This window comes from Sturnira hondurensis, unplaced genomic scaffold, assembly GCF_014824575.4.
Source record: "Sturnira hondurensis isolate 20B ecotype Veracruz unplaced genomic scaffold, ASM1482457v3 Scaffold0004257, whole genome shotgun sequence".
In the NCBI taxonomy this organism is placed as follows: Eukaryota; Metazoa; Chordata; class Mammalia; order Chiroptera; family Phyllostomidae; genus Sturnira; species Sturnira hondurensis.
In genome coordinates, this window is record NW_028076888.1 from 1,592,394 (window position 1) to 1,606,818 (window position 14,425).

Genomic DNA, 14,425 nt, shown 5'->3' on the forward strand with positions numbered 1-14,425 from the left:
CCTTGGTTGCTCACACTGACCACCTGTGGGCCTCAGACATGGGATTCATGTTTGCCAAGTCACAGCTGCCCCGGTGGGCGGTGGCTGTTCTTTATTCTCCTCCTGGGGTCATTTCTCTGGTGTCCGGTGAGGTCTGGGGCTGGAAATATCAGCCAAAATGTAGAGAAGAGGAGAGTGACCTCTGTCCCTGCCAATGCAGGTGTCCTGGACCTGGGGCCCCGAGGGCCAGGGGGCCATCCTGTTAGTGAACTGTGACCGAGAAACGCCCTGGCTGCCCAAGGAAGACTTCAGGGACGAGAAGGTCTACAGCAAAGAAGGTACCAGCAGGGACCACCCTTGGGGCTGGGGCAGGGAGGGACAGTGGAGACACTCAGCTAAGTCCTGGGCTGGGCTGAGCGCGCGGCAGGAGTGACCTCAGATCTCCTGGAGGAGGTGGACTCTCGCTAAAAAGAAGACAAAGCTATTCACACGGTTCAGCTGGAACCACATTTTTAAAAGAAGACGCATATAATCAGGGGTGTCCAGCCTTTTGGCGTCTCTGGGCCACCCTAGCAGAAGAGTTGTCTTGGGCCACACATTAAATGCATTGCAAGACAACAAAACCTCATGTTTTAAGTAAATTTACAATTTTGTGTTAGGCTGTGTTCATAGCCATCCTCGGCTGCATGTGGCCCGTGGGCCACAGGTTGGACACCCCCAGATAGAAAAAGGGCTGGAAGGAAATTCCCAGGAGGTTACTGGTGGTCTGTGGTAGTAAAGATGCCAACCGGTTTTTATGCTCTTCTACCGCTTCTGCAATGCACACGTGTAGGGTCTGCTTTGTCCCGATTGTAAAAGTGACATCGGTCCTCTGTAAGCCAGCAAAGGACTTACAAAGTCCAGCTGCCATCTCTTAATTCTGACCTCCTCCTGCGTCTACCCCTCAGACCTCAAGGACATGTCCCAGATGATCCTACGGACCAAAGGCCCGGACCACCTCCCTGCGGGATACGAGATCGTCCTCTACATTTCCATGTCAGACTCGGACAAAGTGGGCGTGTTCTACGTGGACAGTGAGTGCCCGCAGCCCAGCCCTCCCGCCGTTCCATCCACTCACCGCTCACTGAGCTGCCCCTGCTGGGGCCCAGCTCCACCGTCTGAGGCTCCCCAGGCCCCTCCCCTCATCAGTCATGGCCCCTCAGGTGCAGGCCCCTCAGGTGCACCCCTCAGGTGCACCCCTCAGGTGCAGGACTGCCCTCTTAGTAAGCAGCTGGGCCCCAGTGATAGTAGCGATTACTGAGTTACGTGACTAGTCACAGTAAGACTTGTCCTTCGATGTCAGGAAGCCCCACAGGGCAGATCTCTCCTTTCTCAAAGGAGGCAACAGTAACACCAGTTTTTGTGAACCTGGAGGCCCATCTTCCCCACGAACCAAGGGAGGAAGGGCTTTGAGGCCCATCTTTTCAGAAGTCATGTCTCCATGACACCTGAAGCAGGTGCCCCTCAGTGGGGTTTTGCCCATCTCAAACTTCTGGGAGCTAAGAACTGCCTCTGACTTTTAAAGAACCCCCGACGATGCTGTGGGCACCCTGGGGGAGTTGACCCCATTGTTGCTCTTGACAGGGACAGGACATCCTGGATCCCCACTGTGTAGGGAACAGGCTTCCACCACGGAGCTGCCCGCTCTGACTCATTCTTTCAATCAGTGTGTTTGAGCCCCCTCAGAGCCAGGGGACTGTTCTCAGCACTGGGGTCCCCGAAGTGAGCTCTGCAATCACGCCCTGCCCTGGGGAGGTGACAGCCTAGTGAGGGAAATGTAGCATGATTGGAGAAAATGACACAGACCACATAATAGAGGGTAGCACAGGCAGAGGTAAGGTGCTGTTGGCCTGAGCAGGTGACATCTGAGCTGAGACCCACACCAACAGTGAGAAGCAGCCACGTACTTACACGCTGAGGGAAGGGTGTCCTGAGCACAGGGAACAGCATGGACAAAGCACAGGAGAGGAAACCAGCTTGGAACAGCAGAACGAGGGGCCGTGTGGCATCAAGGGCAGCGACCGGGGCAGTGGCCAGGACATGCAGAGAAGGCCTAGCTTTGATTCCGAGGGCAGAGGAAAACCATTAGAGGGCTTTAAGCAAGAGACTGTCAAGATCTGGTGTAGGTGATAGAATGCTCTCTAAGCAAAATCGTTGGCTTTGCAGTCTGCCCTGGGTGCAGTGTGGGGCCTCCCCTGTGTGCCCCACTGTCTGGGGACCCACGATCTCTGGGTGGGTCCCAGCTCTGGAGGCCCACCCCAGCCAGGACAGTCAGTCATGGGGACCCTGGACCCTCATCCCAGGAAGTGATTTTGTCAGGACGGCAGTGGACAACTGCCACCTGAACCCTCTCCTTTGGATCCACCCTGGGCCCCAGCAGTGACCTCATCCAGGTTGCAGTGTCCCCAGAGTCAGGCCAGCCCCATGCCCCAGGGGGCTGGGATGTTAATATTTACCCCAACCAGGCCCAGGGTGCCCGGGGCAATGGGGCTGCCTGTGGGAACTGGAACAGTCCAGACAGGACCTTCACCTGGGCTTACTGACCATGACATTGAATTGTGTTAAGTGACCCGTTGCTAATAGTGACGCCTGGATATTATCCAAAGGGTTTTTTTTATTGATGGGAGTGGATTGAGGTCTGGCTCTGTAATCACACCCCTCCTTCCTCACCTGCCATCCGAGATGGGTCCTGAGTGGACAAGAAACAGAGGGGTCACCAGTGGGAGTGCTTCGGACGCCAGTCCCCAGTCTGTTACCTGGGCCACCGTCCCGCAGGGGGTGGCCTTCCTGATGCAGCGGTGGCCCCAGAATAGTCGGTTCCCCACAGCATGCTGAGCTGGAGACGAAGGCTCGTTGTCACGGTAACAGGAGGAAAACAACCATCGGTGGCAATGTCCTCTTCTTCCTTTTCTTCTGTGCAAACACTTTGGGGTTTTGGCAAAATCCAAGGACACCTGAGAATGTGTTGTATTACAGGAATGTCACATGTCACCTGTATTGCCCAAGGGCAGAGGGCTGGGCTGGAGGCCGAGGGACCCCGAGAGGGAGCCCCAAAACCAAGAGATTCAAACCCCAGATCTAAGCCAGTCTCACCGGGCCATGCCGTGTGTTCCTCAGATGGGATGTGACCTGGGGGCAACGAGAGGCCTGACTGTCCTGCTAGCGGCGGGAACTGGTGAGGAGCGTGGGTCGGGCACGCGATGCCGCAGCCGGTCCGTGCCACACTCTCCCTGGATGGCGCTTGTTGCTCTTGTTGGGATTGTTACTATGACTATTAATTGTAACCATTAGAAGTCTCCAGGGCTGTTGGGAAGGCCCAGGTGTCTGTGCACCAGCCTTCACTTCTGCCCCAGGATCCGGAATTGAGGTCTGACCGCTTCCTACAAGGATGCAGGGACCAGCCTGTCTACTTGCCCAGGGCCTTCCTGGGTTTAGCCCTGAAAATCCCTCATCCCAGGAATCCGCACAGTCCTAGGTGAACCAGGACAGTTGATCACACTACCTGAAGGTGGAACGTCTCTGAAGTGACCAAAAGAAGGGAGAAAACCGAAAGGGTTGTGCCAAAGCATACCACACGCCCAGCTGGACCAGGGACCAATGCCTGGAGCTAAGGAGAGGGCAGGGTGGCCAGCGGGCCCAGCAAGAGGCATGTGGGTTGCTTAATAAAGGGACATTGTTGGTTCCTGCAGGGAGAGCCAGCCATGTGCAGGCGGGCCTACACCCAGCCAGGGACAGGGGACAGGGCAAGGAGACTCCTCGGGACAGTGGCTGGATTGTTCCCACCGAGGAATCCATCTGCCTGGAGCTGGCTCAAGCTGCCAGAAAGAGAGACATAAATCGCAGGCCAGAGGAGGGTGAAAAACACATGCAGATAGGCAAGATCAAGTCCATCTACCTGAACAAACTTTCCTGGCCAGGCCCCTCCCCACCCCAGACCCTGGTGGAGCCCCTCCCCCACCACCTTTGTCCGGCTTTCTGCAAAAACAATCGGCTGTCAGATGACATCTCTCCCCTGAGCGCCAGTTCCAGTGCAGCCTGGGTGTGTGGGTGGGGAAGACCCGGAGTGCATGGGGGGCGGGGGGCTTTTTAGAGCATGCGGATCCATCTGGATCTACTCGGTGATTGAGACCCAGGCACACGCTGTCATTTCTCAGTGAGAAGGATTTCACCTTCTGGTTGAGTTCCTCGGAACATTCGGTGCCTGAGTCTATAGGCCTCGTTTCTTGGGCCCCTCCAAGGGGAGGTGATGTGAGGTATCATTCCTTCGCCTTCTGTTCCTGAGCTGTGTGATGAAAAGGTCATGAGTTTTGCAATCAGGGGTGTCCTGACTCGTTCACAGGGCACAGCAGCAGGTCCCAGCTGTGTTACCAATGGTCACCCGTGGTTCCCAAGTTCACCAAAAGTACGGGTGCTGTGTCATTTTATCTTGCAATGACCATGTGGCATGAGTATTGTTATTCCCCCATTTAACAGATGAGTAAACTGAGGCTCAGGAGGATAAGTGAATTCCCTGAGGTTTTCCAGCTTACAAAGCCAGTGTGGTACTCGAGCCCGGGCCTCTCTGGCTCTGGAAGCCATCCCCACTCAGGTGACCACCCTCAGTGAGTGGTACGGGGTGAGGCAAGAGTAGGTTGACTGTTGTGCATATGCGAAACAGAGTTTATTCTTGTTATTACTTATTAATTATTGTGTTATTATCCACCCAAACAACTATAAACTTGCCCCATTCTGTATGACCAGGGTCTAGCTAAGCATATGGTCCTGTATGAGGAGCCATCCCAAACCTGGGCCCCAGCGGTTCCTCCAGTCCTTCTGCAAGCTTTAACCAACCACCGTTTGTGCCGGGACTGTCCTGGTTACCTGCTCTAGCCCTTGGACGACCGGTCACTAACCATTACCACTGTGGGTGACAACAGCACTAAGCTGAGCCTGATTCTGCCCTTCCAGCTCTGCAGGGCATAAGGAAACTCCTCCCGGAACTGCGTAGGGTCCTACCTCCATGCCTCGGCAGGTGCAAGTATTCTCTCTCCTCTCTGTACCCCGCAGCACATCTCAAAGCTGCCCTCCTCTGCTCCAGTGCTTCCCACCCTGCCTCCCCGCCCCAGGAACCCCATGGGCTCTCTCACCCTGTAGCTCTGTTACGATGCTTCCCAGCTCTGTTCTACTTACCACCCACTGAGCGCTGACACTGTGTCCCTGTCTGTTCCACAGTCCTTGTCCATGCTGATCACAGAGTGATAATTCAATACGTGTGCTCTGAGTTGGCCTAAAAATTCTCCCCTGGGGAGCGGTGTGTGAGCCACTGGTGCATCGGTCCAGTGGACATTTATCACACGTGACATGTGCCAAACCAGTTGGGCCCGTTTCTGTCCCCACAACGGCGACAGCCTCTCGGAGCCCACAAGTAAACGCTGAGACCATGCCTATTCAGAAAGGCTGGGAGGTGGAGGGTGGGCTCTCCGCACAGAGCCCTGGGCTTGGTCTCTGAAGGGTCTGGGCCCCATTCTCCGCAGTGACACAAGTCAAGGCCTAAAAGAGGAAGGACAGGGAATGGCACTGTGAGTGCTGGGGGCTTCAGAGGCACAGGAGCGCTGAACACACCTGCCTGTCCTCCCAGCCATGAAAATGTGCAGCCAGAGACCCTCATGTGGGATTTCAGGCCAATACGGCTCCTATTACATGGAGGGGAATTTTGGTACAAATGGGCACATTGGTGTTTGTTTACATAACGGGGAGGGGAGCCTGAGGTTTGGAATTGGCCATGACTTTGAGCCCAGCTCAGCCGCTTACTGGCTATGCGACCTCAGACAAGCCACTTGTCCTTTCTGAGGCGCGGTTTCCTCCTCTGTAAAATAGGAGCAATGATATCTTCCCTCAGCATCACTAGCTGCTCCGTTATCCTCTGCCGTCATTCCGTGCACGTCGTCCCCGGGAGAGCGGGCTCCTTCCATGGATGAGGAAGGCATGCGAATGGCTCCCGTGCCGTGTGGGTAACACCCAGCAGTGCTGGCGTAGTGACCAGGCCACAGCCCCTCTGGTGGCATTTTCTGCTTGTGCTTCTCTCTCTTCACCTGGAGGACAAGTTACTCTGCCATCTTGTCCCCCATCGGTGACCCCACCCCACTGACCTCTCCTCGTGGGCCCAGGGTCTGACGTTGGTCCCTCTCCCTCCAGATCCGTTCTTTGGCCAGCGTTACATCCACATCCTGGGCCGGCAGAAGCTCTACCACAGGGTCAAGTACACGGGCGGCTCTGCAGAGTTGCTGTTCTTCGTGGAAGGCCTGCGCTTCCCCGACGAGGGCTTCCCAGGCCTGGTGTCCATCCACGTCAGCCTGCTGGAGTACATGGCCGAGGTGAGGGCTCCAGGCCTCCATGTGGGGCTGCCCCTGGGCTCCACATAGGGCTCCTTCCAGGGGGCCACACCCAGGACCCCCCCACTATGCTCCCCTCCCCTCAGAGTCCAAGGGAGGGTCCAAGCTTGGAGACCTAGATGTCCCCCACCATTCACATTCAGGTGAGGCTGGTTCTATCTTAGATTGCTCAGCGTGGGCTCTGGAGTCAGACTGCCCACGTTCAAGGCCATGAGAGCCTGGGCAAGTGAACTGACCCCCTGTGCTTTGGTTTCTGACAAAAACTCCTACTTCCTGGGGTAGTTATGAGCATTTGAACTTGTAAGACCTCATTCACAAAGCACCCTCGAGTCTGTGGGAAAAGGGAGAAACAGAAAAGGCACAGCTAACAGCACAGGCAGGGAAGGGGCTTTTCCCAGCAGTGCCCCAGCGGGCACCGCAGAGACACAAAGGCAGGCCTGGGTGGGAAGGGCCAGCACCCCCACAGCCCCTCCTCCGCCCTGCCCCTCGAGGGCAGGGGCAGGGTTTCTTTAACTTTTCAAAGCCACTCCTGCCAAGGAACCCGGGGTCATCTCTCATGTTCCCTCGGGAGCCAGGCAAGCTCCCCGAGTCTTTCCTGAAAACAAAGAAGAATCTGGACACAGCGAAGTGTCCCCCATAGACGTTAAGATGCTCTCACACAGAAAAGGGTGAGGTGCTCAGAGTGAGCCCAGAAACAGGCCTGTGGCCGTCTCGGCCCTCACGTGGGTCGACGTCAGGAACAGAGCCTTGACAGGGCAAGACCAGAAAGTGGTCACGAGTGTGCTCAGCTGCCGGGTAACCTGGGTCTAACTCTGGGCTCTACCACTTGCTAACTGTGTGACCTCAGGCAGCCACGTAAGAGTTCTGTGACTCGGAGGTCTGTGACTTGGTTGCCCATCTTCGAAACAAGGGTTATAGCGTGTCTATTCCCTGGGGGAAGGCAGAATGCATTGGTTCCTGTAAAAACACCCCAGTGTCTGGCACACAGCAAGTGCCCAACGAATGTGCCGTTGTTACCCGTTTCCCACAGGTTGGGAGGCAGGTGTGAAAAGCTCTCTGACAAGACTTTATGCTTCGCCCCTTCTCTCCTACGCCCAGGAGATTCCCCTGACGCCCATCTTCACGGACACCGTGACCTTCCGGATTGCTCCGTGGATCATGACCCCCAACATCCTGCCTCCCGTGTCCGTGTATGTGTGCTGGTAAGCAGTGGCCACGGTGCGGAGGGGGTGTGTGGCCGGGTGGCTAACGCTGGGGCTTTGGGGATAGGCAGACTCGCGTTCGGACCCTGGCTCTACCACTTCCCTAGGCGTGTGACCTTGAGTGACTCACTCAGCCCCTCTGTGCCTCTGTTTCTCTGAAATGCTAACATCACAGAGTCACTGGGAGAATTAAAGGAGACAAAGCAGGCAAAACATTCATCCCAGGGCCTGGCACAGAGTTCGTGCCCTAAAAATGGTAGCTACCATTTCTTTTCTTATTCTTGGTTCGTGCTGTGGAGTCAGGAGCCTCCTATGCAATAGATATTCATCTCATTCACTCCATAATTTTTTAAATTGAGCACTATTTTGTGCTAGACAGCCACAGCAAGATGAGAAGCAGGGGAAAGAATCGCCTGCAGGTGGATGCTGGCCACACCCAAAGGACCCTGAGGTGCTGGCCCATCCCCCACCTCCTTGCTGAGAAGAGCTCCTCTGGAAATTAGGGAATCAGAGACAAAGCTTTGGGACAGGTGGGGGTGAGAGTTCCCCTCCTCATTTTATTTGTTCGTGACCTTGGCAAATACCACATGTGTGGGTATGTTTGCTTGGCCCTTGAGTCTGGTGGCCTTTGCAAAGGTGACTGGGGCCTCACCTGCCTAGCGCAGCCTAGAGGGGCCACCTGCTGTTGCCACCCCAGCAGGCTGGCCCTCACCCCTCCTCACCCTTTCTCTTGGCCTTCCCCTCTTTCCTAAACACCTCAGTATGAAGGATAATTACCTGTTCCTGAAAGAGGTGAAGAACCTGGTCGAGAAAACCAGCTGTGACCTGAAGGTCTGCTTCCAGTACATAAACCGAGGGGACCGCTGGATCCAGGTGAGGAAGCCCAGGCTTGGAAAGACCTGGCCCAGGGCTCAGGCCAGAACAATCAGCTTAACATCAGCACCCTGGCACCCAGCCGCTCCGTGGGTGGGAATTCTGCTATCAGCTCATACGTGCACGTGTGCTCACAGACATAAAGGAACAAGGCAGCTGACTGCAGCCAAAGTAGCAAAAGGCTATAAAACACCCCCAATGTCCACCTACTGGGCACGGGGTAAGCATACATACGATACGACAGCCTTCCGGTGGCACTATGCAACTACTGAAAAAGAGCCAACCTATAAATACAGAACAGGCTTCAAGGTACGCTGTTACCTGCAGGAAAATGTATACAGGATGTTGCCAGTTACGTTTTATAAAACAGGGTTGGTGTGAACACACATGGGCTTGGGACGTGCAGAGGCCGCCTGCGGAAAGACACAGCTGTCAGGAAGAGGCAGGGGGGCTGGCCGCTGTTCACAGGCGGCGCTCTGCGCTCATCTGACGGCTCTCCTTGGTGTCCCCCCAGGACGAAATCGAGTTTGGCTACATCGAGGCCCCCCACAAAGGCTTCCCTGTGGTGCTGGACTCCCCCCGAGACGGAAACCTGAAGGACTTCCCAGTGAAGCAGCTGCTGGTGAGATGCGGAGGGCCGCCTGGGTGTGGGGGGAGGGGCACAGTCCTGGGGACTCTCACAGGGCAGGGTGCTCAGGACACCTTGGGCACCCTTGGCAGATTGGCCCAGGGCCTTCGTTTTCCCACTTTCAAAATGGGTCCGTGGGAATAGTGACCTCTAAGGTCCTTCCCTGCTCAGTTGATGGATGCTTTTCTGAAAAATGGACAGTTTTCTGTTACATGAGAAATGGGACCTGTGGGAGACAAAGGCAGGGCAGGGGCCGTGACTTCCACCACTGCCCCATGCCCCACTTGCAGCAAAATGAGTTTCAAAGAGGAAAATTACAGTTAAGCAATTGTCAAAAGCCATGGTTCCAACTTCAAAGCTCATTGAAGCTGTGGTTTTCAGGACATGTGGTTTTTTTAACACAATCTGACCCCCCCCCAATTCCAGAGGCCATTTCCACTCCCCTTAGAGGCGACCCCTTGCCAGGCTCACACCTGCTTCTTTGCTAACCTACCCACCTCGTCACGCAGACGGGTTGAAGCCCTTGGTGTGAGCACAAAGCTCTGGAATGTCGGCAGACAGAGCCCTGAGTCTCGGTTCTGACCTTAGCAGCAGTGTGACCCAGCGCAAGCAACTCAGCCTCCTGAAGCCTCCACTTGCTCATCTGTAAAGTGGGGGTGGAAACGGTGCCCATCTCACAGGATCGGTGTGAAGACTGGGGGCATTTTCCAGGGCATCTGTGCTGCACCCAACACGATGCCCACCACTAGCTGTTATTACAGTTGTCACTCCACAGCCCTGGTACTGTCCTCCATGGGGACTGTCCACTTCCTCCAATGCTGCAGAGTCAAACTGGCCTGCCGCAGGCAGAAGAATCAAGGCCTCCCAGGCCCTGTGCTCACTCTCCCTGGGTCACTGCCTACCTTCAGTGTCCCAGGCTGGCCTGCTTCTGAAGCCCTGGGCTGCACCATTCCCAGAGGCCGTGCCAAGCCCAGCTTCGTTCCGCGTGCTTGCCTGCCTGCCTGCGTGATGGCATGAAGGCCCAGCTGCACCAGCCCCCAGCAAATCACACTGCGCCATCTGGGCCTCCCAGGCGAGAACACACTAAGCTGCAGCCATCCACCCCACCTGCCACAGCTGTCCCTGGAGACTCTCGGCTGGGCCAAGATAAGCCACATACCTTTCCGCTCCACTTCTTTTTTACGGGAATTCTTGTCAGACAAGCTTAGTCCCAGCCCCAGTGCAGATTGCCAAGCAAGGCCCCTACTCTTTTTTTCACCCTCCCAAATTATAAAAACAACCTTAAAATTCAGGGAGTCAGCAAGGTTATCTCAACTGGGGACCCCTGGGGTTATGCCAACTCCAGTCTGTTGGAGCTCTGTGCTAAGAAGGGTTCTGAGGCTACACCTGGGCTCAGTGACAAGTATGGTTGTTTGGGAAGAGGTTGAAATGTCACATAGGTTATGCATATCTGCCCTGCCTGCATGTATCGGTCAGCTCTCACCAGGTAAGCCTGCAGTGACAAACAGCCCCCACATCTCAATACCTGACAACAACAAAGGACCGTTTTATTTGCTTGCACTCGTGTTGGGTGCTGGGTGGTTGTCTGCTGCTCTGCTTCCTCATTCCTTCCTCCTTCTACAGCCCAGGTGGCAGGAGCAGCCCCATTCTGGGAAATGCCATTCTCCTGGCACGAGGAGAGGGAGAGTTGGCAGGCATACACAGTGAAACTTGTGGCCTCTGCTCTGAACTGGCGTGTATCACTTCTGCTCACATTTCATGGACCAAAGCAAGTCATATGATCGAGTCTGATACTGAGCAGGGAAGTACATCCCTTCTACAGGGAGATACCAGAAGTCACACAGCAATCGCTCAGAATGCTAAATCCTCTTACTAAGAAGGGTGAAGCAAGCTTCTGGGAATAATAATACAATCTACGTCCTTGTCTCAGGTCATCTAACCCAGCACGTCTTTGGCACGTGGGGGCACTGAGGGTCAGAGCAGTGAAGAGGCGAGCAGGGGCATCCATAGCACAAAATGAGGACGAGTCCTGAAATCACTGATATGTCTTCATGTTCGGGGAACAGAGGCACAGGCAGAAGCTCAGATGCACGCATGTGCACGCACACACACACACACTTATACACCACATGCATACCCAACTCACACAACGTGCTCACAAACTCAGCCTCCCTCTCCCAGGTCCTGCTGTTTGATGAGAGCGAGAACACCACGGACGACCTCCCCCCACCCTGGGGAGGCTCAGTGCCAACAGTGCCAGACCAAAGGTAGTCGGAGTGGCCATCAGAACATGGCTACATTGGGGCTAAGGACTCCTGGCTGCAGGACACTAATGATGGGTGTGTGCCCCCTGCCTAGGGCCCAGATTTCGGCTACGTGTCCCGGGAACCCCTCTTTGAGCCTGTCACCAGCCTTGATTCCTTCGGGAACCTGGAAGTCAGTCCCCCAGTGACCGTGAATGGCAAGACATACCCGCTGGGCCGGATCCTCATCGGGAGCAGCTTTCCACTGTAAGAGAAGCCAGGGCGGGGCTGGGGGCAGCCAGGTGGGAGGTCCTCCGGTCTCTTTAGGAGTGGCCTGGGTTGCTAACACACGGAGGGAGCCCATGGCTGGGAGCATTAACCCCTCCCACGACTCTCTGATAGGATACAAACATTCAACGAAAGAAAACCAAGTTAGCCTGTACATCTTAGCATAAATTAGCATCAAATACAAAATTAAATAAATACCTCTCTTCTCCACATGGGAGGGTATCTAATGAGATTCTAGACCAGGTAGGGAAGGGATAAAGGAGTCCAAAGAAGGAATACTGAAAGAAGATGAGGATGAGTAGGAGCATACCAGGAAAGCCTTGAGGGTGCCCATACACAGAAGTCATGAGAAGACATGGCCCTGCCCCAAAGCATGAGTCTCTGGCTCCACAGACTGTCCACAATGCCCTCATTCCATTCCCAGAGGACTCACCAATCAATGGAAAGGCAGAGTCTTCTGTGATCAGGGCAATAATGGGGAGATGGAAGATCTCAGGGAGTCTAGCAGTCAGGAAGGGCTTCCTGGAGGAGGTGTCACTTGACTGAAAATGAATTAAGTGGAAGTTCATGTAGCAAGGAGACATGAGGGCTAGAGCAGATTCTGGAGCCATGCCTGTGCCCTGCCCCCCTCCGGCAGTCCAAGCAGGACCCCGGAGCACAGAAGCTGCCCTCCTCACCCCTGCTAACACCATCAGGGGCTAAGCGGTGCTCCAGGCCCTTTGCACAGGCCCTGGCTGCAGCCAATGCTTCCTTCTTTCCCCTTCCTGCCTGCACCAGGGTCTCTCGGCCCTGCGGCTCAGCATCCTTCCCATGACTCCTGTGCTGATGCCACCCTGGGTTCAGGCTGGGTTCCAGAGGCACAGGCCTGTGGTCAGACAGACATGAGCAGCCCTCTGAAAAGCCGCCTCCTCCCCAACCTCACCCCAGGTCCGGCGGTCGGAGGATGACCAAGGTGGTGCGGGACTTCCTGCAGGCCCAGCAAGTGCAGGCGCCCATAGAGCTCTACTCCGACTGGCTGACCGTGGGCCACGTGGACGAGTTCATGACCTTCATCCCCATCCCGGGCACAAAGGTGAGCTCTAGAGGCTGGAGTGAACAGGACAGTGCAGAACCCCTGGCGGCTCCGTCAGCAGAAGGTGGGATGTAGAGAAAGTAGAAGAAGGAAGGAGGCCGAAACTGATTTGTCTGTTTCGCTGTAGCGGGTCAATGTTTAATCCAACATTCCCACAATATTCTTAGCATTTCAACATGTAACCAATATAAAAGTTATCAGTGACAGATTTTGCATTCTCTTTTTTTTTTTTTTGTAAGTCTTTAAAATCTGGTGTACATTTTCCTCTTCATGGCACATCTCAGTTCAGACTAGGCATAGTCCGAATGTCCAGTAACTGCACGGGGCCAGAAGCTGCTGGTGGGGTGTGGGCCCGGGCCTCCGAAAGAGGTTCTTCCGTTTTCTGAAGTGAGGGGAATGGCTGCAACTCCGTACCCTGGAAATTTTGTGCACGTGGTCGGTCCTCTTGGCAACATGAAGAAGCCCTTCCCCGCCCCCCTCCAAGGCCCCCTTGGACTCCGAGCTTTGACTCGGTGGCGCTGGAGGCGGAGGAATTCCCAAAGCAAGAAGGGCGGAAAGTAGTCCTCGGAAGGAGGAGAACGCTGCCCCGCAGCCTCCGCCCCTCGGCGTGGGGAGGCTGAGACCCAGGCGGGCAGGGCTCTGGGCCCTCGGGGCAGGGGCTCTCTCATGCTCCCTGGCCACTTCCCCTCTGTTGACCCTGTCCCTCTGGATGCTGTCGCAGCAATTCCGGATGCTCATGGCCAGCACCTCAGCCTGCTACCAGCTCTTCCGAGAGAAGCAGAAGGAAGGCCATGGAGAGGCTGTCATGTTTAAAGGTGAGTGCCCACGCGGCCCTGGCAGGGAGCAGGGAGCTGAGCCCCCAGAGAGACCCTCAGGAGGATGGGCCCATGACCTCTTTGTCCCTAAGCACCCAGCTCCACCTCTGTAGGTGGCTGGTCCACTCCAGGGCTGTCACAGGTGGGAAGCAGCCCTGGCCCCTGGTGACTCGTGCTGTGGCCGGCTGGACCACAAAGCTGCCCGTGGCTCCTTACTACCGCCACCAATGCCACATGCCTCTTCAGGGGCTGGAGTTGACTTTAAACGGCACCAGGCCCAGAGGAGGGTAATATGGGTGGAAACTGCTACACAATCTGCCCTCGAGGGGCTTGTGTTTTACAAAGGGAAGAAGAGAGGAATGTGTCTTTGTGGGAGGGACAGGAAGAGACATGGGCGTCCATAGGCCTGGTGTACAGCCCAGCACCATCCCCGTTGGTCCCAGGGGAAAGATTACCACGCCTGCATCACTGAGACCTCCGTGTAACTGGGACAGACGGAGACAGGGACGAGGCTTGCTCTTAAATTAATCATGGGAAGAGGGAAAGCTGATCAGGCCGACCCAGCGAGCCAGGTTAGGCAGGCCATGCCAGTTTCTTCGGTTTTTCTTAAGTTACTCTTTGTTACTTTCGGTTGGTTTCTCCAGTCTGCTACTTCCAAAAGTCTGCATCCCTGAGGCCGGTTGATACTCACACACATCACGGCCCTCCACGTCCAAAGGCAGCCGTGTCCAGGACAGACGAGACCAGTCTGAGACCACTGTCCTTTTTTAATTCTTCACCGACGGGAATTATTTTTCTGGAACTGGCAGGCATAAGTCTTGACTTTCTGGAGGCTACTTGCTAGATTAAACATGCCTCCAAAGCTACCCATAGGACCTAGGAACCATTATCCTTGTTCAAACAGGTCCAAGTGGC

The 14,425-nt window shown here is 55.4% G+C and overlaps 1 protein-coding gene across 2 annotated transcripts in view; it reads left to right on the top strand.

The window, feature by feature from the left end:
• PADI2 (peptidyl arginine deiminase 2) overlaps positions 1 to 14,425 on the top strand; it is a 40,041-nt gene that overhangs the window by 21,837 nt on the left and 3,779 nt on the right. For both annotated transcript variants that reach the window (XM_037045094.1, XM_037045093.1), the window contains exons 5-13: positions 200 to 317; positions 927 to 1,052; positions 6,193 to 6,371; positions 7,488 to 7,591; positions 8,353 to 8,464; positions 8,979 to 9,086; positions 11,451 to 11,602; positions 12,551 to 12,695; positions 13,417 to 13,510. In XM_037045094.1, coding sequence (XP_036900989.1) covers positions 200 to 317; positions 927 to 1,052; positions 6,193 to 6,371; positions 7,488 to 7,591; positions 8,353 to 8,464; positions 8,979 to 9,086; positions 11,451 to 11,602; positions 12,551 to 12,695; positions 13,417 to 13,510 — 1,138 coding nt within the window. The remainder of the gene's footprint in view (positions 1 to 199; positions 318 to 926; positions 1,053 to 6,192; positions 6,372 to 7,487; positions 7,592 to 8,352; positions 8,465 to 8,978; positions 9,087 to 11,450; positions 11,603 to 12,550; positions 12,696 to 13,416; positions 13,511 to 14,425) is intronic.